The sequence below is a fragment of the Chionomys nivalis genome, chromosome 6, assembly GCF_950005125.1.
Source record: "Chionomys nivalis chromosome 6, mChiNiv1.1, whole genome shotgun sequence".
Classification (NCBI taxonomy): domain Eukaryota; kingdom Metazoa; phylum Chordata; class Mammalia; order Rodentia; family Cricetidae; genus Chionomys; species Chionomys nivalis.
Genome location: NC_080091.1, coordinates 43099063 through 43126204, shown reverse-complemented (window position 1 = coordinate 43126204; position 27142 = coordinate 43099063). Strand labels below are relative to the sequence as shown.

At 46.6% G+C, this 27142-nt stretch overlaps 1 protein-coding gene across 1 annotated transcript in view; it reads left to right on the top strand.

Moving 5' to 3' along the window:
* Window positions 1–27142, top strand: part of Stk32b (serine/threonine kinase 32B) — a 250791-nt gene that overhangs the window by 199271 nt on the left and 24378 nt on the right. Inside the window, exons 5-6 of the mRNA XM_057771922.1 lie at window positions 1138–1175; window positions 13821–13910. Of these exons, the coding sequence (XP_057627905.1) occupies window positions 1138–1175; window positions 13821–13910 (128 nt within the window). The remainder of the gene's footprint in view (window positions 1–1137; window positions 1176–13820; window positions 13911–27142) is intronic.

Sequence of the window (27142 nt, the reverse complement as noted above, 5' to 3'; positions counted from 1 at the left end):
AGCAAGTTGGGGACTGAAGCTTGTTTGTCACAGGCCTGCCCTTCCATCCCCAGGACACTCAAGTTTCATGTGCCCAGGAGTAACTGGTACCATGCTGGGTTCCCAGATGCACAGATCAGAGAACAATGCCCTATCCTTACAAAGTGCTTCTCAGTTTGAAGAGGCCCTTTGCTAGCATGACAGCATCAAATATCAAAGAGAACTTTCTAGAAACCTACTCCTTTCTAGATTGTGCTCTGTGTGGTTCAGTTTCCTGAGAAGTTCAGCAGACCCATCCCATGAGGGCCAGATAGTGAATTCTTCAGTCCTTCTTGGATATTAACATTGGTGTGTGTGCATGCATGCATGTGTGTGTTATGTGTGTGTGCACATGTGTGTGTATGCACATGTGTGTGCGCATGTGTGCATGCATGCGCGCGTAGGAAGGAGGCAAGGTTGGTGTCGAGTACCTCTCTTGATAATGCTACTTTTTTTGGGTTTGGGCTCTCTCCCTCAATCTGGAGCTCACAGATTCAGTTAGACTGGCCAGTGAGCTTCAAGATCTACCTGTGCCCACCACTCCCTAGTGCTGGGGTTGCAGACACCAGCAGGGCGTCTGGATTTTATGTGAGTGCTAGGGTTTCTACTTCAGGTCTTCATGCTTGCACGGCAGGCACCTCCGAGACTGAGCCATCTGCCCAGTCTCTTTTGGTTGTTTTCATGGTGTTTTATCTGACGTCTCTTCTTGTGCCCACAAAGAGACACAGTGGGATCTCCAGGCAAGAAGGCGGAAGGATAGCAGGGTGGAGAAGTACCTCTGCCTGCTGACACGTGGTGCACATTTAATCTACCATCTTTATTATGACAAGAAGAATAATGATTACAACACCAGGGTGACAGCTTGTTCTGAACATTGCAACCAGCATTGAAAGGCCCAGCTTTAAGAATGTACCAGAACAAAATAGTCAGGCAATCTGCTCAGAAGTCCAGAAAGAAACTCTGACTCCTCAAGGATCCTGTTGTCACACTTACTTTAGCCCTCTGAGGGGAGGTAAGGAGAGAGACAGAACCCTAGAGTCCCCTCTGTCCTGTGACCTGAGCTTGTGATGACCCCCAGGCCGGCTCGGAGCTCACCCTCCGCTTGTGTTTCTCTTACAGAGACATCAAACCGGACAACATCCTGCTGGATGAGCATGGTGAGTCAAGGTCCCCTTCCCCATTCCCTACGGCCCCAATGCTGCCTGGGGCATGGGAGCAAAATGATGGGTGGGGGAGTGGACCTTAGGTGCTGGAGGAACCACTCACTCTGTTCCAGTCCTCACAAAGGTAAGTTGAGTGTGAACTATTAGCAGGCATCTCCTCTGAAACCATTGCTGTGTATAAGCCTGTTTGAGGATGTCAGGGTACAGGGTACAGGTACTATGAGATTATAGTAACATCCTAAACGTGTGCAGAAGTGCAGAGGGTCTGAGGGCAGTGAGGTGCTGGGGGCAGTGCCCATCCTTCCCTGCCCCCTCTCTCTGCTCAGGCACACCGAAAGTCAGGTCATAGAAGCAGGTGAAACGAAGCTGAAAAGAGGTGCGCATGCCTCGACCGGGTCCCCTGGAAGCAGAGTCTTCCAGAAAGAGAGGCCCACATGGTAGCTGCTGAGCCATGACCACTGATGCCATGCTGTTGGAGAGGACTTCTATGTTCGAACAACTGTCCTGGGGTAGAATCCGGGCAGAACCACCCACCAGCTCACTGGAGCTCTTAGGACTTTCGTTCGTGAGAGCTGCTTTAAAAAAACCAGCGGGGAAACCAGAACTGTTGATTGGTCCATGGCTCTGCTGTGATCCCTACAGCTATGCTCGGTCCTCCCAAAGCTGCTGCACAGAGCCAGGAGACATGAGTAGGAGGGCCAAGGGAAGTTAGTAAGTGAAGATGGGATGCTGGTAGCAGTGGTTGAGGTAGCAATAGGAAGCACCCTGAAGAACAGCTGAGAAGAGACTTTATCGTCCAGTTCCACCTGAAGGGGGGTAGGTCTCTCAGGGCCTCATTCCCCCATTCAGTGGCTTGAGGTTCATGCTGAGGAGCATGAGAGTCACTGATAAAGTGAAGTTGGAGATGTGTCAGAGCTACTGCATGGCAAATGGAGCAGTGGGAGCAGATTAGCCCCATGAGACCCCAGCATGAGCAGCAAGGGACCTGTCCGTCAGAGCCTGGCATGCTGACTTGATGTGGCTTATGAACTTAAGGAATACCACTCAGTTCATCACATCAGACAAAATATGGGGATGAGAGCCCTGTGTGCCTGCAGGTCTACCTTAAGTCACTGGCTCCATCATTCTTAGAGACTGCAGGTGCTTAAACTGAAGGCTCTATTAAGCTCCCAGGATCCAGCGGAAATTACCTAGGGTCTCTTGGTTCCCACAATTAACTCAGGTCAGTGGCAACCCAAGATCTTTCTAGCCAAAGTAGGGGTATGATGCCCAACATTCCCAGAATACTGCATGGATCTAGAAGAAGCCAAGAGGGAATCCGGAGGTGGCTTTGATTGACAATTTTACCACTTCTACCCAAATCTCTGGATTTAGTTTTCAAGTCTGCATCTGCATATAAAAATCACACAAGGGACCGAGGAGATGGCTCAGGAGATAAAGCTCTTGCCAGGCGAAAACAAGAGCTCCATCCCCAGGACTCACATAAAAATGCTAGGGGAGGTGGTGCACACTTGCTGTGCACAGAGCTGGTGCTGTGAGCTGGAGACAGGTGGACCCCTGGGGCTTGCTGGCCAGCCAGCCTAGGCTAATAGGCAGCTAGATACCAGTGTCTGTGTATCAAAAACACAAGGTAGATAGATGGTGCCTGAACAGCAACCCCGAGGTTTTCTTCTGGCGTCTACACTCATACAGATACATAGACATGCATAACTGTGTATATATGGTCACCTGCACATGCACAAACACATACATCCGTAGGCACACATGTGCATGCACACACATAAACACACACACACACACACACACACACACCTACCTTAAGGTTAATAGCCCCACAGTTGACTAGGGATTTCCTGGGACCTCACAGCAAATGAAGTACCTGGGTCCTGAAGCCTTGGAAACCCAAAATGATGTTCCTCTCAACTCACAGGACAGGTCACCCCTTTTTGAAAAGCACATTAGGAAGCAACTTGTGACACAGGGAACCCTGTGTTGCTATTTGTCTCAATAGGTGCCACCTTGGAGACATGGGAGCTGCATTTCAATGAGATTTTTAAAAAATCAGTAGAGTTCCTTGCTCGTGCTCTCTCTCCTTCTGCTCCTAATTTGGACCTTGAGATTTCAGTCCGGTGCTCCAATGTGGGTCTTTGTATCTGTCTCCTTTCATCGCCTGATGAAGGTTACTGTTCAGGAGGATGCCTATATGTTTTTCTTTGGGTTCACCTTCTTATTTAGCTTCTCTAGGATCACGAATTCTAGGCTCAATGTCCTTTATTTATGGCTAGAAACCAAATATGAGTGAGTACATCCCATGTTCCTCTTTTTGGGTCTGGCTTACCTCACTCAGGATAGTGTTTTCTATTTCCGTCCATTTGGATGCAAAATTCAAGAAGTCATTGTTTTTTACTGAGGAACTCAGGACCGCGAGGGGGGCACCCACACACTGAGACAATGGGGATGTTCTATCAGGAACTCACCAAGGCCAGCTGGCCTGGGTCAGAAAAAGCATGGGATAAAACCGGACTTGCTGAACATAGTGGACAATGAGGACTACTGAGAACTCAAGAACAATGGCAATGGGTTTTTGATCCTACTGCACATACTGGCTTTGTGGGAACCTAGGCAGTTTGGATACTCCTCTTACTAGACTGGGATGGAGGTGGGTGGTCTTTGGACTTCCCCCAGGGCAGGGAACCCTGATTGCTCTTAGGGCTGACGAGGGAGGGGGACTTGATTGGGGGAGGGAAATGGGAGGTGGGGGTGGGGGGAAGCAGAATTCTTTAATAAATAAATAAATAAATAAATAAATTAATTAATTAAAAAAATAAAAAATCGGTAGATACACACATGAATATTTTATTGATGATGCTCAGATCTGCTCATTCCCCACATTCCATAGCTCCCAGGCAAATGTCCCTGCTCCCTCCTTGTTGTAATAAGAGCTGCAGGGCTGCGTCCCCGGCACCCAGCCACCCACATGGCTATCTTATGCCCCGAAATAATTACACGGAAACTGTATTCTTTTAAACATTGCTTGGCCCATTAGCTCCAGCCTCTTATTGACTAGCTCTTACATATTGATCTAACCCATTTCTAATATTCTGTGTAGCCCCACGAGCTGGCTTACCAGGGAGGATCTTAACCTGCGTCTGTCTGGAGTGGGAGAATCATGGCGACTCCCTGACTCGGCTTCTTTCTCCCAGCATTCTGTCTGTTTACTCCACCCACCTAATTTTCTGTCCTATTAAAGGGGCCAAGACAGTTTCTTTATTATTTAACCAATGAAACAACAGATAGAAAGATGACCCACCTCCATCACCTCCTGGTCTCACAGGGTAGGCTTCCGGTCTTAAGATAGAGCTGAGATTTGGAGTCTGAACCAGCAATCAAGAACAACCATGAGGGTTGGGGAACAGAGCTAAAGGAAGACAGGCATCTGGTAAGAAAAGGTGATGTGGCCTTGTTTAGTGATCAAGAGCTCCTAGCAGTGGGGACTTGGCAGATGTGGCACAAAGAGGAAGGGGTGTGTCCGTGCTCCGTTGTGCAATCAAGTTGAGTATCACTCTACCACATCTCTTTAAAAGCCTAACTAAGGTACAGTCAGCCGGCTTCTGGGTCTTGGGGATGGAAGTGCTGCAGGCTAGGCAGGGCTAACATGGCTGTGAATACAAAGTCTGGGAGGGTTGCAGGCTCCTCTAATAAAAGTGGCCGGTTGCTCCTAGGACTAAGGCTCTCTGTCAGCTGACCCACAGTAATAACCTTGGTTGACTGGCTACCTGGGTAACTCAGCTTTGCTTCTTTGCCTCAAACTCTGGAGGGCTCATTCCCCATGGCCTTCTCAAGGCTATTTCAGAAGCAAGGAGAAGGAGAGTTGAGCCCAGACACGCTCGGGTCACACTGACACTGTCTCAGTGCACGTCATTTCTTTAACTAGCTTGGGTTTTACACACGCCCTGTACACAGAGGCAGCCTGCCGTGGATAGGTTCTCTTAAAAGTCCTGCATTACTTCACACACAACTGTGAGATGGGAAGAAGCCAAACCCCACAGAATAGAAAGCCCTAGCAGGCAAAGGCATGCTGCAGGAACAATCTTCTTTCACTGGGAGCCGAATGAAGCTTTGATAAGCCCGTGCGTGGATTTTGAAGGGTTTTCTTATTTTCCTGTGGTAAATCGTTGTGATCTCCATACAGATAAGCAGCCAGAACACATGAAATCTGTGCAGTGCCCAAGATAGCAGATCTGTGTGGAAGATCAACAGCCATCCTCCTGCTCCACAGCCCATGCAGAGAGCCTAAAAGCACAGCTATTTTTAGCAGTGAGCATTGGGGAGCAGGGGCATCCAGAGCCACGGGCAAGGCTGCTGCCTCTGGTTCTTATCTCTTTGGGCTTCCAGTCACTTCATCTAAACAGCAACACTGAGCTCTGTCTTGGGCAGGGGGTGGATCCTGAGAGCCAGCTGGCATGAGGGAGATATTCAGGATTGGCATGCCCCGAATTCCAACTGAATGGCTGTGGAAGGTGGCCATGGGTACCATCCCTTCCATTCTAATAAATGCCCTATTCCTCCACTCTCTCTCTCTCTGAACCTCTTCCAGGGGTTCCTTGGAGGCTCAGCACCCACTGACATGGAATCCAGAGGCAGACCTAGAAGGATCCATGTTTTTAACCCATGGCCAAGAACACTATCAACCTCTAGCAATGCTGTGCCAACTCTGCAAGCCCAACAGAGACAGGCAGCAGGATGGGCTTGCTGGGCCTGGCACTAAGTTACTCAGCCATCTCAGCAAGTCTTTATTTTCCAGACAGGCCCTGGGAATGGAAACGAACAAGGCAGGATTTCTGTTCTCAAAGAGAGGAACAAGGTGACATCCAGAGTGGTGCGCAGAAAGATGGAATGAGAATAGAGGGGAGCACGGGTACCCCTAAGAGAATCCTAGTCCAGGCTTGGCTGGAGTGAAGAGTGTTCTACCTTCAAGTCACATGGTCCGGTTCTGGTCATAGTATTTTAGATGAGGACTTTCGAAGGTGATTGGGTTTAGATGAAGGAAAGACCTGTGGTGGTTTGATTGATTGCACAGGGCCCTTGCAGGCTCATAGATTTGAATGCTTAGTCATCAAGGAGTGGCACTATCTGAGACATATTAGGAGGTGTGGGCTCATTGGAGACAGTGTGTCACTGGAAGTAAACTTTGAGGTTTCAAAAGTCCATGCCAGGCCCAGTTCATCTCTCTCTGCCTGTGGATCAGGATGTCACTCTCAATCACTTCTCCAAGACCATGCCCGACTTCCTGCTACCATGATGACAATGGACTAAGTCTCTGAAACTGTAAGCCAGTCCCCAGTTAAGTGCTTTCTCTTATGAGAGTTTCCATGGCCATGGTGTCTCTTCACAGCAACTAATAGGACTGTGTTTATAAAAGGGAATGCAGGGACTAGAATTATCTCTGCGTCCCCTCAAAGCAAGCAAGGAGCTATCTTTAAATCAAGAAAGGGACTATGTTTAGCCTGCCGCTGTACTATAACATAATCCCTTAGACTAAATAGTTTACAAATCATAGAGGTTTACCACAGCTCTGAAGGATGGAAACTCAAGATTGGAGACCAACAGAGGTAGTATTTAGTGACGGCTACTCCGTACCCTGTTGCTGTGCCCTCCTCTGGCAAAAGGAAAATGTGAAAAGGGGGTGACTAGTGTATCAACCCTCTTATAATGGCATTCAGCCCACTCACAGGGGCTACCTTGTTCTAATCACCCCAAAGGCCCCACCTCAAATACACAGGGATCGTGTGTCGTGTTTTGGAGGTGTTGTGGTTTGAACCCGGAATGTCCTCTGCAGGCTCCTGTGTTTGAGCTCTTGGTTCCCAGTGGGTAGTGCCCTTTGGGAAGGTTATGGAACCTTTGGGAGGTGGAGAGTTATAAGAGGAAGTGTGCTGCTGGGGCGGGCCTTGAGGTTTCATGCCTGGCCCCACACTTTCTGTTCCATCTGTGCTTCTGACTGTGGATGCACTATGGAGAGCCCCAGTCTTCTTCCTTCCATCATGCCTTCCCCATTGTGATGGGCCACAGCCTTCCTAACTGTGAGCCAACCTCTAATCTGTAAACAAATCTGTAAACAGAGACTGCTCACTCATTTCTGGCCTCCCAGATCCAAATAATCATACAGAAACTGTATTAATTACAAGACTACTTGACCTATTAGCTCAGGTTTCTTGTTAACTAACTCTTACATCTTGAATTAACCCATTTCTATTAATCTATGTATCACCATGAGGCTGTGACTTACCAGAAAGGTTCAGGGTGTCTCTCTCCCTCGACACCTACATGGCATCTCTCTGACTCTGCCTGCTCTCTCTCTCTCTCTCTCTCTCTCCCTCCCTCCGTTTGGATTTCCCATCTGGATTTACTCTGCTAAGCCATTGGCCAAAAGACCTTTATTCATTAACCAATAAAAATTCCACATCACAAATCTTCCTCTCTAAGTTGCTTCTTGATAGACATTTGGTCATAGCAACAAGAAAGATAACTAAGACACAGGGGCACAGACATCTAAACCATATTAGCGGCCCTTACCCCAAACCCAATTATGCTGGCACTTGACCTCAGACTTCAGAAATACAAGGATTACACACATGTTACCTAACTCACCCAGTTCCTGGTGTTATGCTACAGTAGGAGAAATGGACCAAGTCATGGAGAAAGCACCCTCAGATTAGTGAGCTTTCCTTTGGACTCAAGTCTATCAATAACAGAACTCATGAGCCAGGTTTTGAAGAAGAAAAATAAAGTGCTCCAGGCAGAGGAAGATATAGTAGCAAGTCCTCCAGGCAGAGAAAGGAGCAGCAGGAAGTCCTCCAGAGAGAGGAGGGAGCAACAGGAAGTCCTCCAGACAGAGGAGGGAGCAGCAGGAAGTCCTCCAGACAGAGGAGGGAGCAGCAGGAAGTCCTCCAGACAGAGGAGGGAGCAGCAGGAAGTCCTCCAGACAGAGGAGGGAGCAGCAGGAAGTCCTCCAGACAGAGGAGGGAGCAGCAGGAAGTCCTCCAGACAGAGGAGGGAGCAGCAGGAAGTCCTCTGTGCAGAGGAAGAACAACTGATTCCACATGGTGTCAAAAGCTGGGAGGCGAGATGGCTCTCTGTACTTTTAGAGAAAGGAGCAAGTATGTCAGAATATAGGATGTGCGAATAAGGCTGGGAGGATTATTCATCGGTTTACAATACCCTCATTAGAGCCATGCTAACAGGTCCTCAATGCCCTGGTCTCCTTTAAGTTCTAGGTATTTTCAGTTAGAAAAAGAGTTGCCTGATGCTCAGTTCATCTGTGTACATAGTCCATACAGTTCATCCTAGGAAAATTCGCTCAACACTAATTTTCACACCTAAGCTCAACCACCAGAGGATGCACAACGGGAAGTCACGACTCATTGATTAGCACACTGGGACAGCAGCAGTGAAAGTCTGCTCTGCGTTGTCCACTGCGCACAAGCTACGGGGCATCTGCCTCCAGGCTGTCCCGAGTCCTCCCACCACATTGGAGAAGTAAATCAGGCCAGCTGACTGGCTCTGAGTTGTCAGTGGGAGGTTAACATAGCACGGAACTCCATTCCACTTACACGTGCCTCTGCTGTGCTGTGGGACCCCAAGAGATCTCATCAGTAAAGGTGCTTGCACGCAAGCCTGATGACCTGGGTTGGTGCCAGGGACCCATATAAAGGTCAAAGGAAAGAACCAGCTCCACATAGTTGACCTACAGCATACATATATAGTGATGATAATTATAAATATTTTAAACTAAAACATAAGGGATATTAATATCCTCATCCAGGAGACTTGGAGATGAGCATGTGCTCTGGGGTTGGCTCAGCGGGTGTAGAACCCCGTGTAGCCTACACTTAAAAGGGATTGCACTTTTCCAACTGTTCCCACTTTCCTCGCATTTGTTCTTGTCCACATCATCCACACATGGCAGGGGCCCAAGGTGACATTCCAAATCCAGCTAGGTTCAACACAGCCTACCCCTGCCCTGTCTTTCCTGAGACATTTCCATCTCATTAACATCAACAAAAACTTTAAAGAAAATGAGCTGATGGTTGTTATCCGAAACACAACACATATGTTATGGTAGGCTGTAGATACAGCTAGGGAGACAGAGGCAAGAGGAAACAGCTACAAGTTGGGAGGAGGACTGCACCCAAGTCGTTCTAGAACAAGTTTCGTGGCTCCAGATGTTTCTCCCAGGCAGGGAGCTGTGTGCTGACTGTGGCCCAGGGAAGTCCTTCTGGAAGTTCCCTGGTACAAAGTTGTGTCATAAGAAGGTTGTGTGTGAGGTTGTGTTTATCCTTGGCTGTTGTAATACGAGTGGCGGGGCTGCGTCCCCGGCACCTGGCCGCCCGCATGGCTAGCTTATGCCCCGAAATAATTACACGGAAACTGTATTCTTTTAATCACTGCCTGGCCCATTAGTTCCAGCCTCTTATTGGCTAGCTCTTACATATTGATCTAACCCATTTTTAATATTCTGTGTAGTACCACGAGCTGGCTTACCAGGAAAGATCTTAACCTGCGTCTGTCTGGAGTGAGACAATCATGGCGACTCCCTACTTGGCTTCTTTCTCCCAACATTCTGTCTGTCTACTCCGCCTACCTAATTTTCTGTCCTATTAAAGGGGCCAAGGCAGTTTCTTTATTACTTAACCAATGAAACAACAGATAGAAAAATGACCCACCTCCATCATTTGGCCTTTGCTGGACAGATGTCCTAGTAGGAGGGTCCTAAACAGCAATCTTGTTTTGGCAGAATTATTACCAAAGCACTTGCTTATGAAGCCAATATGCCCGAGGACAGAGTCTCAGGGTCTGGCAGAGGCAACTCTGTTTTGATCCTGACTATTTTAACACTCCCTTCCACCCTCCTGCCTCCTTGTTGGCCCCTCATGATTCCTTCTGCCAATAGCACCTTTACTTCAGAGATTTAACTGCCTGCCCCCTTCTCTATGCCACATGCTCAATTTGATTTTTTAACTACCCGTATTACTTACTCTTGTTGTTATCAAAAAATACCTGGCAAAAGCAACTTAAGAAAAGATGAATTTATTTTGCCCCGCAGTGTGAGGTATACAGTCCATCATGGCAGGGAGGTCAAGGTGGCAGGGATGTGAGGCAGCTGGGTACATGGTGCCCACAGCCAAGAAAGAGAGAGAGATGAATGCCACTGTTCTGCTCATTTTGTCCTCTGTTTTCCTTCCCAAATCCCAGTCCTCCTTTTCTTCCATGGAACAGTGTTGTCCACATTTAGGGTGTGTCCTCCTGCCTCAGTTAACCTAATCTAGGTGACCCCTCAGAGACGTGCCCAAGAGCTGTCTCCTGAATGAGTCCAGATCCCGTCAGGTTGTCCATCAGTCTCAGCCATCACAATGAGTTTTAAGGAGAGATGTCCCCATAAACTCACAGCCTTGCATGCCTGGCCCTCAGGGGTGCTATTGTTTGGAGAGAAAATGAACGCTTTAGGAAATATGGGCTCTCTGGAAGAAGTAAGATCATTGGGAGTGAGTTTTGAGGGTTTGCAGTCCTCCTTCCTGCTCTCTTTCTCTCTGTGTTTCCTGTGTACAGTGGGGGTGTGACCAACCAGTTCCCTTCTTCAGTCAGCCTTGCCTTCCTCAGTGGACTCTGGCCCTTTGGAACTGTAAGCCAAATACACTGGTCCTAATCACAGGAGAAGAAGAGCAACTAACACATCACCCCAACCAAAGCTTAATGGTATCTCAGCCCCACAGAAAAGGAATCTGGGCATATGCAAAGCAAGGGAGCTGTCCAAGCCAGAGTCAGTGGCTGCATCTACTGGGATTGCAGCCCTCACTTGTGACACAGAGCCAGACATCCACAGTCCCAAAGCAGGAAAGGCCGCAAGGTTTTGTTTGGTTTGTTTGGGGTTGTCTTTTTTATCCCACATAGCTGATGCACAGCGGTGTGAAGGATTTGGACCTGGCTGTGGGCCCATCTGTCTGCCTTGCCCGTGTTCAGTTTGACCATCCTGCTGGCACTGGCTGGCAGCTTCCTATGTGACACAGGAAAAAAAAAAAAAAAAAAAAAAAACAGAGAATGTCATCAATGGTAACTCCTGAAAAGGAAATACTTCATTCCAGAACCTTCCAGAAAACCCTTCTCTAAATCTCTGTTAGTTCCAAATGGATTATAGACTCAGTTCCCACAGATCGGGGTAGGGGTATTGAATGATTGGCTCCAGCCACAGCCACTTGCCTTTCTCCTAGAGGATACAGAGATATTCTGCCCAGACTTGGGTTTTCAACCTCCAAAGCTATGTATGGGTTTGTAAGTTACCCAGCCTCAGATATGTGGTTACAGCAACACAGAGGATAAGGGATTGTGGGCATCCTAAGTAGGCTGGCATGTTTTAACTTGTGAAAAGACCTGTGAAACATGAATAAGTCAAAAGCCACTTTCAGGATGACTCATGGCAATTGCTTCATTGGTATAAGAACACACTGAAGTCCTGAGTTACATGGATATGTGTTTACATAAGCAAAGGGAGAAAGAGTGGAGAAGCTAGCCAGTTCAGTGTGGCATTCGGATCACAGAAACATGGAATTGTGTAAAGGGCAATCAAGGGCTGTGGAGATGCATCAGGTGGTTGTTGTAAGAGGTTGCTTGTTTGTTTCCCAGACTCCCGAAATAACCACACAGAAACTGTATTAATTAAATCACTGCTTGGCCCATTAGCTCTAGCTCCTTATTGGCTAACTCTTAATTTAACCCATTTCTATTAACCTGTGCATCACCACGAGGTCGTGAACTACCAGCAAGGTTTCAGCACGTCTGTCTCCAGCACCTCTCTCTGGCTTCTCTTGGACCCCACCCACTTTCTCCCAGCATTCAGTTTAGTTCCCACCCACGCCCCCGCCGCCTACCACTCTCTATTCTGCTCTGCGTAGGCCCAAGACAGTTTCTTTATTAACCAATGGTATTTACAGGATACAGAGGGGAATCGCACATCAGGTGCTAAGGTGAATATGAATCCCCAAAAACTACATGAAACATTGGTGGCCCCAGGGTACATCTGTCATCCCAGTGCCAGGCAGGCAGAGACAGAGGGGTGGTGGGAGCTTGCTGGTTAGCCAGTCTAACCAGTCTAGTCAGGGTCAAGAGACTGTCTCTATGAATAAAGCGAGACAAATACAAGAAGACTCCCAATGTTGAGCTCTGGTTTTTAGTTACACATGCACACTCGTGTGTGCCACCTTACACATGTGTACAAACATATGCAACGCACACATGCCACACATACACACAAAGGAAACTCACAAATGTCCTGCATTCTTTGACTTATTGTTCTAATGAGATGGTATTACTGTCAGAATATAAATACTCAAGTTTTTAAAGAGCAGAAGAAATGGAAGAAAGATGAGTAAAAGTCTCATTCAAAGGCTCCAGAACCTTCTCTGTGGCTTTAGGTATGCCAGGCATGGAGCTACTCTGGTGGGGAGCACAGCAAAAGCAGATGCCTCCCTCACAAGACACCCCACAGAATGCTCGGGAAGGTGAACTTGCCTGCCTGTCAGTGATAGGGATGAGGAGACAGGAGGGCACTGTTTCCTGATCTTGGCTGGGAGACATGATGTCACTGAAGAATAAGCACAGGTCATCCCAGCTGGGATCAACCTGGTGAAGTCAGCCTCATCCTTGAGAATCCATTAAGTCCTGTCTCTCATGGGGAAGTTGGAATGCTTGTGCTAACAGCCCACAGCTCTGCTGCTGACAGCTGTGTGGTGTGAGTACCGTGTTGGGACCTGGGGCCACCATAACTTTTTCTGCCCACTGTGGTTGACCACATTGGGCATGCCTCTCACATCCACATCCCCTGGGACTCCTTGCACCTGCTCCAGCAGCTGACCTTCATGTGCCTACGAAGCCAGCTCTGCTTGTGCCCTTCCCTGTGTGCAAATGCAAAAAGAGCCATTTCACATGGCATGGTGACAGAGAAATGTGACTACGCTCAGATTTTCCCTCAGAGCTAGTTTCTTCACATGCCAAATGCCCCAAAGAACAGGTGCTGACCCCGGAGGATTCTCTGCCTTTCCCTTTCCTTTCCCATTCCCTTCATCTACATCCCACATCCCTGCTTCCTCCCCACTTCTCTTAATCTCTTTCTTCTCTCATTTCTTAAACATCTATATCATAGGTTTAGTCTTTTCAAATCCCACTGGCTTCCATAACATCATGTAGGCTCAAACGCTATCTATCCCCTTCCACCTCTGGTCCATCAGGTTCACTGCTCAAAGCCTAGCCACACCCTCCCCACCACAGTCCCTCCCAGATGTCCTGAGTGACAGCCAGACTGACCTTCCATCTCCAGATCAGTGTGTCTTAATTTCTATCCCTCCATGCATGTGTCAGCTAGCCCTGCACCACAAGCCTACCCACACATAACATGCGCAGTGATGAACCCTCGCTCTAAACCTGAATACAGACTAGACGCTGTGAGAAGCAGACTCTACCTAAGGATGGGCACGCGTCCTGGTGTCTGCTTCCTGTGCCTACCATGTAAACCACAGACTGCAGCCTCTGGTCACACATGGGAGAGCACAGACACTCCCAGCGCTGGCTAACTTTGTTTTCTCTCTGCAGGGCACGTGCACATCACGGACTTCAACATCGCCACAGTCGTGAAAGGAGCGGAGAAGGCTTCCTCCATGGCCGGCACCAAACCCTACATGGGTGAGCATCCCACACCTGCACATGGGCTTGGGCCTCAGTTTCCCTCTTCTGCCTCCTCAGTGGCCACTCATTGATACTCAGGGCTCCACTTGCCCCAGAAGCATTCCTGCTCTCTGCACCAAGAAGGCATTTCCATACTGCCTCCCATCCTCAGCAACCCCTCCTTCTGTGGTTTTCAGAAAACCCTCTTCTGCAACAGGAACAAAACTTTGCCTTCCCTTCCCAATAGAATCCAGTAGCATCGCCGGAATGTCATTGGGCCTCGGTGTTGATTGTTCCGCATCTGTATTCCTGGACACGTGTGTGTCTGTCTTTGCTTGATCTCCAGTTGTGTTTTTTTTTTCTTGGAGCTTCTTGTGGAAGTGTTGTGTATTATTTCAGGTTGCTGTGTGAAGGACATCCATAGGATCTTCTCTGCTGATCTTCAGAATTTGCCAATTTCTTTTTGGTGTCTCTTCATGTCTCTCTTTAAAAAATATATTTTCAATATTTGGGTGTGCTCATGCTCATGCATGCCAGAGCCTGGTGTGGAGGTCAGAGAACAACTTCCCAGTCCGTTCTTTCCTTCCATCCTGTCAGTTCTAAGGCTTGCACTTGAGTCATCAGGTTTGGCATCAAGGCTCTTTACCTGCTGAGCCGTCTCGCCACCCAGTCCTGCCTTTCTATGAGTGCTGTTGGTTCTGTCTGCTTTAAGGCCCTGCCTGTGGTTTGTTTTGTGTGCCTTCTGGTGCGGGTTTTATTTCTGAAATGCTTCTCTCTTCATTTCTACTCTCCCCTGGCTTCTTTTGCCTGGTTCTGGGGGTATTTTTTGTCATTTGTTTTATTCTTTTATGACTTGTGCAGGGGCATGTGGCACTTGGTGGCAGAGCACCTGCTTGTGCTTGAGATTCTGGGTTAGAGCCACAGAACAAAGAGAAGGAAAATGGGAAGAAAGGATGGATGGGGCTGTAAAGAAGAAGGGTGGGAGAGAGGGAAGCAGGCAGGCAGAGCTAAGACATTGTGCTTGTTGTAAGTACCCGGTGCTGACCTCCACCCCTATCTCTACTTAGACTTTGTCCTCCCTCTGCCCACAGCGCTCTGTCTTGCTCCATTGTGTTTCTCCCTTTCACACTTAAGGGGTGAATATGAACTGTACCCCACAGGTTGCTGTGTTCAGACACTTGGTCCCCAGCTGGTAGTCCTGTTTCAAGAGATTTCAGAAGTCTGGAAAGTTGAGGCATAGCTGGCGGAGTGGGTCACCTCAGGATCAGACATTGACAGTCATCGCCCAGCTGGCTTCTGGTTTCTGATCCACAGAGATGCCAGCAAGCTGCTTCACCCTCCTTCTGCCATAGATGCAACAGCTTTTGCCACCAGGACACAGCCATGCCTTCCTCAAGATGACTGAGTTAAACCAACCCTGCCTCTCTTGTCACAGGCAGAAAAGTCATTAACAGTTCACTTAGGCATTTTCCTAGAAGGGAGCACCCACCTCCTTGGCCTCTTCTGTCCTGAGGCTGGCAAACTGCAGTCACTTCCTCTGCTGCTCTCAGCCAGGCATTGGGCATCGGGGCACACACACTGCCTGTCTGGGTCCCTCACTCCCTGCTTTGGGGTTTCTCTCTGATTCTCTATAGAAATCACCACATGGTGTCCTTATCATAAGTGGTGTGTTGTTCCCACCATGTGACCTAGGGAATGTGGGGACAACTTAGAAGTGAAGTAAATATTCTCAGGGTTTCTGGTGACACTATTGGCTGTCAGGGTTGGTGTACACATGTGTAGATCCTCAGAATGTAGGCCAAGTCTGGCCGCTCCTGCCGAGAATGTCAGTAGTCAGAAGGAGGAAGCTGGAGCCTCACCTCTTCAAAGCTGTCCCGGACTATAGGATAAAATCTCTGCAGTTTTCTTCCCATAATCCAACAATTGAGTTGTTAATTATTAATATTAAACTTAAGGGTTGTCAATAAATAGATAGCAAAAATAGAGAGCTTCCTCAAAACTCCATGTTGCCTCCTGTCCCAGACTCCCTTATGTGAAGTAGCTGGGTCCTGGCTCTTCTCCTCAGGAAGGGAGATCTGTGGGGAACCTGCTGACCGCCTTTCTTCAGCACCCCCTTTCAGTCACTATGCTTGTGGTCCTACTGTGTGTGCGGCACACATCCTCTGAGTATCCACTGGCAGTTTCTATGACCTTCTCTTGTTTTACATACAAGGAGTCTGAGGTCCAGAGAGGTCCATTGGCCTGCCTGAGGTCACACAGTACTTAGAGAGGGAGCTAGGATTGGAAGCCTTTGGATATGAATCCCATGCTCCTGTCTCTCTACCAAGCTGCTTTGGAACACTGAATCCTACCAAAATGCTGTTCTTTCTCAGACAAGAGTCAGTGTATTGTCACGGCTGTATGTAAGATTCGGGGATTCTGGTGTCCTAATTAGAGAAGCCTTGGGCCTGAATTAATGAGTAAACACACTGAAGGGAAATTCATGGGCTTCAGCAGGTGACCTCTAAATGGCTGCATTTTCTGGGGCTATGGGGCGCACAGTGGCATCCATAGATTTCCGGCTTCTGGGGGAGGAGTCTTATTAAACCCTGCCCCTACATTTCAAGGCTTGTGGCTTCCACTCATTTGAACAGTTGGCTTCCAGGGCTTGGTAACAAGTTCCCAGATGCTCCAAGCATGGCTTCCAGATCACGCTGATGAGGAAGGTCCCAGAAGGCCATACACAAACATTTCTCTAGAAGAGATGAATGCCCAGAACTGAATTTTCATTCCTTCACAGAGAAGATGGGGTTCTTCCTTGGTCGGAAGAAGCCTCTGTATGATGTATCAGAGTAGAAGTCAGAAATGCCCCAGCTGAGGCAGAACGGTAAGGGGACACTTTCTCAGGAGTGTGAAGGGGGTGTGAGGTTCTGAGGGTGACACAGGGTGACAAACGATGCACTGGTTCTTAGTGCCCAGGCCTGGGGGAGCAGAGATATGCCGGTGTTGTGACGTGGAGATCACAGTCAGAGACACAGGGAGAAGCAACAGCTCCTGGGGAGTGGAGAAGGCGCCTCTGCATGGGCAGTTCCAGATGTGTTCTGCAGAAGGTGACACAGAGGGCATGCTCTCATTGGATAAAGATGGGGAAAGGAACTAAGGCTGAGGAACAGCCTGTGTCAGAGCACAGAGGAGTAAAACAGCACTGTAAGCTGGGAGAGCCTGAGAATCGGAAAAGGGGCAGATCAAAGCCACAGGTGACCTGGAAGGCGCGTCAGGGGCTAGGGATGATGGAGATAGGCTCACTGAAAGTCTGGCTCCCCCATGGGTAAACGGAGTAAGGGGTGACTCCCTGTATCTAACAAAATGCACATCAAATGCCTCTTGAGATAAGCTTAAGGAAAAGCTAACTGGCAAATGGCCAGTCAGTCTTAGCTTCCTGCCCTGGATAACAGTGTGGTAGGTGATGGGTGCAGTGTGCCTCAGCGAGTGTCTGGGGTAGGTTTCTATTGCTGTGACAAAGCACCATAACCAATGCAACTTATAAAAATAAAGTATTTAATTTGGGACTTACAGTTGAAGGAGATTAGATTTTATGACCATCATGGCAGGGAGGATCCCAGCAGGCAGGCAGTAGTTGAGAGCTCACATCTTGACCCTCAAGCACAAGGCAGAGACAGAACTAACTGCAAACTGTATGGACTTTTGAAACCTCAAAGCCTACCCAATGACACGCCTCTCTCCAACAAGGTCACACCTCCTAACGCTTTCCAGTTCTACCATCTCGTAACCAAGCATCCAAATACATGAACCGAATTATGTGTGTGTGTGTGGGGGGGGATTCTCATTCAAACTAGCACAGTGGGTATTGGTGGGGATCTCATGGCACAGTTGTGGAAAGTACACAATGTTGTGCCTGAAAGGTGGCCAACACTGGTGTAGACACTGTCATTGCTGTTAGCAGTGTTATTACCTGCATGGTTTCCTATGCGAAGGGCTATGGCCAGGACCTGTGATAAGTGCTTGAGGCCAGAGCTGAGCTCACATTTTCCTGCTTTTGGAGCTCACAGCTGAGTGGCAGAAGCAGGCCCTACAGACATCTCAACCTATCACTGGTGAGAATACTGGGAGACAAGGCTACCACACACTTGGTCCTTGCCTCCTGCTGATTCCTGGCCCTAAGAAAGTGGTGGAGAAAAAATCTGGGTATTGTGGGAGGTCACTGCAACCATGCACGCACTCTCTCAGGAGAAATGGCTAATTTTAAGGAGAGTGCAGGTGGCTACTCTGTGTGCCAGAGAAGGTTGAAGATACTAGGTAACACATGGGGTATTGTCTCCATCTTAAAGTAACTGCATTTAAACTCTTTGTATATATGTATATATGTGTATTTTAGAAAGCTTCTATTGTAGTAGGTTTATATGTGGTTTATTTTTTATTATGTGTAGAGTGGGTGTGTATGTGTATGCGTGTGCGCATGCACGCACGCATGTGTGTGTGTGTGTGTACAGGCACCCGAAGAAGGCATGAGATCCCTGGAATGGGAGTTACAGGTGGTTGTGAGCTTCCAGGTGTAGATGCTTCAGTCCTTTGAGCAGCAGAAAGTACTCTGAGCAGCGAGTCAATTCTCCAGCCTCCTTAAGAACTAGATTTTTAATCAGTGCTTAGTCGTTAACGGTTAAAGAAAGACAATTGATTCTTGTGTTTATGTTGTATCTTGTGACTGATACATTCACCTCTCGGGTTTTGGCAGTTCTTCTACAGTGAATTCTTTGGGATTTCTGCTTATGTACTCATGTTTGAAGATAGGGTTTTTCTTCCACATGGCCGCTGAGTGTGCCTTCAAGAATGTGTGTGCTCACAGCGCCTGTCAGCTGGGAAGCTTCGCCTTCACCCTGATATTAGCTGGATGCTGTCTCCTGTTCTTCCACTCACTGCGATGCCCACCCAAGGACTCGTATTTCTCTTTCTCAGCATAAAGAATTACCATCTATTCCAAGTGGGTTTTTTCATTCATAAATGCACATTTAATTCTGCCAAAGAGATTTTCCAGATCTTTTGAGATAATCTGGTTTCTCTTCTATATTCTACTGAAGGTCATTGGTGGATTTTGCAACATGAACATCCCAGCCTTCCCAGAAGCAGTCTTGTTGAATCCATGTGCTAATATTTTGTTTACAATATTTGCATCTCATTTATGAAGAGTCTTTATCTTTTCATTTCCTTATGACAACTCCATGTGGTTTGAATAGCAGAGTATTCCTGGCAGCATAAGTTGGGGAGAAATCATTTTCTTTCTCTCTTGCTTTTTGGGGCAGGGGGTACGGAAGGAAAAGTGTGTGGAATTGTTACTCATTTGTGAATTTGATAAAATTGAAAATATATGATTGAACCCAATATTATTTGCTATGAAGAAAACTTTGCAGCTATAAATATGATTTCTAAAAATTAGCAAATATTCTATGATAACAATAGTTTATATTTTTCAGAGAATTTGTGTATTATGTCTAACTTCAGATTCTAGGACATCCACACATGAGAAACATCCCCTCACCTGTTTAGTGGTGTGGGTTCTGCAGAGACAGCTCTTCTTTCATTCTAAAATTGGTATTTTCTGCTTTCTCTCTGTTTTGTGGGTTTTTTTTTTTTTGCTATTCTGATTATAGGCTAATAAAATCATTGATTTTTTTAAGTGCCAGTTTTTATCTTAATTGTCTTTTCTATTATTTTCCTATTTTCTGTCACATCATTTTTCCTCTTATCTTTATTACCTCCTCTTCTTACATCAGTTGCCTTGTTGATCTTAGTCCAGTTGCAGACTGTGGGGTTCAAATAACTAACTTGAGACTCATCTTCCTTGCAACATGAGAATTACATATGGGAAACAAACTCCAGTTCTATCCGAGGTCCCATAATTTTTGACGTATTATGGTACATTCTTTTATGAACATTTCCAACAAAATTTAGGAATTTTACATATGATCTTAATGTTGATGTCCAGCTTCAGTCTCTAATGATCAAATACTCTGTATAGCATGACCAGGGGTATGACTCAATTGAAGGCCATTGTCTTAGCCTTTTCTTCTCTCATACCATTTTATTTCCATCCCTTTGTAGCCTCACTCTTACCTTAGTGTTTACACTTTAAATAGCAAGTGTAGAGAGTACCCTAGCTTTATAACACTCAACAGAGATTGTTTTGAAATTTGGCATATGAATCTCATAAAAGGGGACTGGAGAGACGGCTCAGTGGATTGCATACTGCCCTTCCTGAAGAGCTGAGTCAGTCCCAGCACCCACAGTAGACAAACCACAACCACCTGTAACTCCAATTCCAAGGGATTTGATGCCCTCTTCTGGCCTTTGGAGGCACTGCCCTCATATGCACATACCCACACAAAGACACACATACATAATTCATAAATTAAAAATAAACCCTTTCAAGAACTCACAAGAACATATCAGCAAATCCTCCCCACCCATCCTGTTTCACTTGCTCTAAACATTGCCATTCGTCAGTATTGTCTTTGCTTCTGATTGTCAGTGGCATTGTACAGTCATCAAAATGAAGAGTAAATTTTCTATCTGCCTTCCGTGTTCTCTGTTGCCAGTATTTATTATTTCTTTGTGAAGTTTCCTATCTGATATCATGTACTTTGAAGAAATTCTTATGATCAATCTTAATGAAAATCTACAGGCAATAAATTCTTCTTTCAAAAGGTATTTATTGCAAAATTATTATACTTTGAAGAGATAGCTTAAAAGGATATCCCGAGTACCCAGTGCCAGATTAACAGCTTTTCTTCTCTTGAAGAATTAACTGTAGCACCCCATCTCTGCTGATGGCCATAATTTGCCTCCTATCTTCCTTGCTCTGAAAGTGTTAGGTCTCTCTTTCTTGAGCTGCAGCTGAGACTTTCCTCCAATCATTGGCCATCGGTCATCCCTGTAATATACTGGAAGTGTGAGTTTTGTTTACATTGTGTCTATTTATTCTGATGTTCTCTGCATTTCTTGAATACCTGATTTGATGACTCATCATTTTGGGAAAACTCTTTTTTTTTCTATTTATTTTATCTATGCATGTGTGTGTCATATGAAGCAATGGTTCCTCTCCTAACCTCCATATGACCCAATGTTCCCCTCTCTGACCTGGCCCTCTTCTTCAGAGCCATGAAGTCTATAGAGAAGAGCCAGTAAGTGAATGTGAGCTCCGCTTTTATCTGGACAACCACAGGCCTCTCCCTGGTATCCACTCATGACCTCGGCTGAGGCTATCTCACCCTCTTCTTTCAGCCCTGTCTTCCTCCAGGGGCACACTTAGGGTCAGTAGTAGTCAAATCCCTTTGTCTGCCATAATGTACTTTCCTTCTGACCATGAGTTAGTGGGGTTCAAGGAAACTTGGGCTTGGGTAACGTAATCATTAATCTTCATTGTTAAGCTAGTTGAGCTTAGAATCACCGTGGAAATATACCTCTTGGTGTCTTTGGGGGTGTTTCCAGAAAGGTTTAGCTGAGGAGGTAAGACTACTGTAAATGATGGTGACACCATTCCAAAGAAATAGGGAAGTTGAATACCAGCATTCATCTCTTCTTCCTGACTGTGGATGCAATGTGATAGCTATTGCACCAACCTGCCACCAGCCTTCCCTGCAGCGATGAACTGTGCCCTCAAACTGTGAGCCAGAACAAACCCTTCCTTCTTAAGCGGCTTTTGTTAGGCTTTTTGTCAAAGCAATTAGAAGGGTAACTAACACAAAAAAAAAGGTGTCCAGCTTTTCCCAGTTAGCCTCTCTCCTAGTTTTGTTTGTTGTGTTAAATACCCAGGCAAAAGCAACTTTAAGGAAAAAGGAATTGTCTCACAATTCCAAATTATAGTACATCATTACAGGCAAGCCAAGACAGAAACTTGAAGCAGTTAGTCACATCCACACTCAAGAGCAGAGAGAATGAACATGAGCATGCTTGTCAGTGCGCCTCACCTCTCTACATTTATGCAATCCAGGATCCCATATCTAGGGAATGGTGCCACCCACAGTGGGCAGATCTTCTCACCTCTATTCATGAAGTCAAGACTATCAAATCCCCATAGTCTCCCTACCCTAGAAAACATTTCATAGAGACCCTCTTTCCAGGTGATTTTTAGATTCTGTCAAGCTATTAAAATTTATCATCATAGGTGAGACGTGACATGCCAGTTTTGGTGCTACAAAAGTGCAGAACTATTTAAGGTATTTGTGAAAACTCTCATGGGAAAGAGAGGTATTGGTGGGGTGGAGGAATGGAATGGAGGAGCCCCAAATAACTTCACTGAGAAGTTGTCCTTCAACCTGATCCTGAAAGATGTGTCAGCATTGTTCAGCAGGAGGCACACAGAGCACTGCAAGGGGATGGAGCTATACTCACCAGGCCAGGATCCTTAGGCAAGGAGCTGATTGAAAGCAAGCATCTAAGAGAACAGATTTGGCCAATGAGCAAGGAAAAACTTAGTGAGGCAAGAATAGATCACACAGTGCCTGCATCCCATGGTACAATTTAGGGCTCTGTAGCAAGTTCACCAGAAGATGCCAGACAGCGTCATTTGTCTCAGACAAACAGAGAACCCAGAACCCTTTAAGTAGCAGTTTGCAGGATGAGCATTCCTAATCTAGAAGGCTAAAACCTAAATTCAAAATGATTTAAGTGATGACATGATACTACGAATGAAAACTTCTACGTCTGACCCCATGTGACAGGCTACAGTGAAAAGGCCAGTGCCACAGAACTTTGTAAAATTACTTCAATGCTGTGTACATCAGGCTATGGGAAATATGAATTAATTTCATTTTGAGACCTGCACCTACCCCAGAGATGCCTCACTACAGGTGGACAAACATCCTGAAGTCTGAAGCCAAAGCACATCTGATCCCGGACATTTGAATGCAGAGTATTTGATCCGTATGTAAATGAACGTCTCTGTGCCCTGCTTCACGCATTAACTGTTAAATGTGTCGATGTGTCTCTGCTCTTCCTATTAGAACTACTACAAGCCAGGGGGCTGGAGAGCTGGCTCTGCAAGAGCACATCCAGCTCTTCCAGAGGATCCACGTTTACCTTTTATCCACTCTACTGGAAGAATCTGACCCATTAAACGTGAAGTGCTTTTCCGGCACCGTTCATGATTCATTTCTGCCTCTGATCCGAGCTTCTCTATTTCTTCCTTAGCCAATTAGCCTTTCCCTCCCCTTCCTCCTCCCACACAGCCTGTGAAACCCTAATGGTCTATAGCTGAGAAATGTCTTATACTTTAACAAAAGCAGTTTCCTGTTGCTATGAATGCTACCAACAACTCCATAAAAAAACCAATAACCTGTGGCAGTAGTTCCATTTTATTGAAAATTAATACGTAAGTGAGTGACACCTGAGTTCATTGGCCAGCTAGGAGCCGAACAAAATTAAATGACCCTTGAGGAATCCGGGGCCCACTATTTATCTCTGCTTTCCACAGTTATTGGCTGACTTTAATGCAAAGAATTATAACCAAGCACTTGAATTATCTTGAGACCATCTATGGTATGTGCCTGGGTGAGCTGGGTTCCCGTTCATTGCCCACGCAAAGACAGTGTGCGGTCTTGAAAGACAGCTCACGTTTATTTGGAACTTGCTTTTGCGCCAGCCCTGAAAGGAAGCTTGTTCCATGTTATCTCATTGTGGTGTGGGGACCATCATTAATCCATGGAGCCCGAGACTTACTCAGAGGCTACATGTTTGTCCGATGACCACCAGACAGTGAAAGGAGACACTGAGGTTCAAAGCCGGGGTTCCATAACTTGGCTCCTTTGCCACTGTGAGACACCGAGCACTCATCTTCATGGCGCTCGAGGGACCTGAGACGGATTTAGTCATCCCCCTACCTCAGCTAGTTCAGGGATGGTGAGGAAGGTAGACACAGATTCTGTGCGTCCGTTTGCCGGGATCACTGTGGGAACTGGGTGAGGCTCAGGAAAGAATTCAGAGCACAGATTGACTTACTGGGTTTGTAAACACAGGAAGAAGGGGACTGTGGAATATGAAGGACTTGATTTTTATTCTTCAGGGGAAGAAAAAGTTAGTCTGAGTCTTTAAGTATGAATGATAACTAGTAAGTATGACACATGGGGTAAAGATTAGCAGACACGAATTCAGGGTTTTGTGTCTGGCAGATGCAAGGCCCTGGGTGCAATCTCCAGCAAGATAAAACTGCAAAGAATATAAGGCAACCAATCGGTAGACTGATGTCTCAAAGCAGGCCCCAGTGTATCCTCTGATGAAACAGTGGCTAGAAAGGGGGCTGTGGGTGACTGGGGCCTGTTTTAAGGGTGTTTTGTGCTAAGGATTCTGAAATTTCTTGCACAGTAAGTAGACAATTTTGTAACAAATTTAAAGCAGTTGATTTGAACATGAATGTTAGCACAAGAACAATATTGGAGAACGTTTATTGAGCACTTACTGTATAAGCAGAGACCATCATAAATCCACTCTCTTTCTCAGTAATATTACATAGAAGACACTGTTATCCCTTTTGACAGGTGAGGAAGCGAAATCACAAATGTGAGATTTAGTAGCTCACTCACGGCCATTGTGTCCGGAAGAGTGGGAAGCGAGCTGAGTGACTACTTTGTTTGTATGAGCACTCTGTTCAATTATGTACTTAGAAAGATTTCTCTGGGCACATGAAGGTAAAGCCTTAGGGACAGAGATGATAAAATATCAACACAGAAATTAGAGAGGCCAAAGAAGAAAGTTCTAGAAGGGAAAAGTGAAGAGACTTGGGGTCAAGTCCACCGTGGCGCCAAGTTCCTGACTGTGCAGGTGAGCAAACCATTGGCCTCAGCTGCAACCCAAGAGAAGGGCCAGTGTGGAAGGGAAGAGTCTGGCCGGTCAGGCTGATCTGAAGGACTGGGAGACGCATGGTGGAGGTGCGTAGGGGTGGGGCTTCCAGAGTCTGAGATGCCAAGCTGGAGACATTGCCACGGCAAGCGGTGAGAAGGAGGCCTTTTCTGGTCCCAGGTGGACCAGATGACACTGCACTCCCCGACCTTGGCTTCTCCGTGAAACATTTAGGAGAGAATAGAAACAATCTCGAATGTCCCCTCCTGGCTGAAAGGCAGTGACTCTGTGTTCCTAGTCTGGAAGGGCATAATTACCTGAAGCGACAGACTCGGGCACTGTCAGCTGGCAGGCTACATGCTAAATAGCTTTTCACACTCCAGTGCACACCAAAGCCTTCAGCAGCATCCATGGAGCCGAACAACAAGAGAGGGAGGGGATGTGGGAGGTGACCGTAGTGCTCCATATTTTTAGCGAAATGAGGAAGTGAACTCTGGGTGGTCAGCCTGGGCGGCACATCCTACCAGGTGTATATTTGCATTTCTGGGGGAAAAAAAGACAACTTCTTTCACCAGACTCCATGTGTCCTTGTTTTTCTCGAAGCCCAGTTGTGTGATGGCTTGATGCCCTTTGGCATGGAAACTCATTTCATTTAAAAACCTGCCTTGGAAGGAATGTTTGGCTGCCAGTGGAGGCGGTTAGTGGATGGTGAGGCTGATCTTACTATGTAACTGGAACATGCTGGGAGGGGGGCAGCCGAAGGTTCCACGGTGTCCAAGTCTCTTCCATGTATTTATAGTGGACTCGCAGGAGTCCACAGAGTGGGCAGCAGGCACCCAGCATTGTGATGGGTCCACAGGGGTCAAGGAAAAGCAAACAGCACTTCTGGTAATGAGAGCAAAGCCCTAAGTTTCTTGTGTATTCCTTCAACACACGAGCTGCCATATTGCAATAGCAGCCTATACAGCATGGGGACACTGACAAGTGTTTATTAATGTGCATGTTAGTGGTGGGGCCACATGTTTTTGTTTTAGGTTATACTGAAGCCCTCATTTACTCAAATGTAACATTACTGGATCTAGAAAATCTTGGTTTGGGGGCTAAGCGAGTAAAGACACTTGCCGCCAAGTCTGACAGCTAGAGTTCAGACCCCTGCACGCACAAGGTAGGAGGAGAAAACTGATTCCCGCAAGCTGTTCTCTGATCTCCACATATTTACTCTGGCACTGTGATGCACACATATACTAAGTAAATAAATAAATAGATGTAATTTTAAAATTTCAAAACTAAGTCTTGCTTTGGGGTTCAAATTCACTTAGCAGATTTACTATAGTGATTTGGAAATACTTAGGAATATAAAAATATACACAGTATGATGATGTATGGGTATGCGAGCCTGAGTTTTACATTATGTGTTTTTATTAGTAAGGGGAAATCTCGCTCACACGCTTCAGCCCAGGACAGGTGAATCAACTTTGTGCAGTGTATCCATGCTATATAAACTATCTTCCCATCAGTTGCTTAGACATCTAAGTTTTTGGTAGACTACCACCACACGGTAGTGCTTGTGTTGAGGCAACCCTGACATGCGACCCTGTTCTTCCTCCATCTCCCATTACCTCATTGTGTGTCTCACATCATCGAAAGGAATAGAGAGAGACACATTCACATAATTCTCAGAACAATGCATCATTGGGGTCTATTTTATCACTAGCTACCACTGTTAGTCTCTTACTGGACCTGATTTATCAATGAGACCTTATCCTTGTAGGTGGGTACAGAGGTGGGGGACAAATAGCATGTATTGGTAGTATTAAGGCCTCCACTGACCTCTGCACAGCCTGGAATCTGCAACAGCAGATTGCGGAATTGGAGCCGCATCTAGTATGGCTCCCTGCACCAGTACCCTGTAGCGCCCTAAGAAATAAAAACAAAATAGTACCAGGATCCTGTGGAGATACTGCCAATTCATGCAATTGAATTGGTTTCCTTTGAAATTGCTGGAGCACACTGGCATTCAAAAGGCTCTGGGAAGCCAAGCAGGAATGAATGCAGCTGAACCTCATGATTCCAAGACAGGTCTTTTCTCCCTGGGCATTGGCTAGCCTTCCTAGAGTTGCAGCACCGTAGGAGACCATGTATGCAGCAGTTGGCATAGCAGTAAGATGTTTGGTTCCAGCACATCCCTGTGGTCTGTCTGTATAATATGGCAGAAAGTGGGAAGCACTCGGTTTTAAGAAGGACAGATAGAAGCAGGAGGCTCTGGGGATGGAGCTGCGTGCAGGAGGCAGGAGGCAATGCATGAGCAAAGATGAGGAATGAGCCAACCATTGAGCAGCCTCTTCCTCCCAGGAGCTGTCTTTAAGCTGGACCAGAGCTATAGAGACAAGTGAGACCTAGCTGTGTAGTTTATGTACTTTACA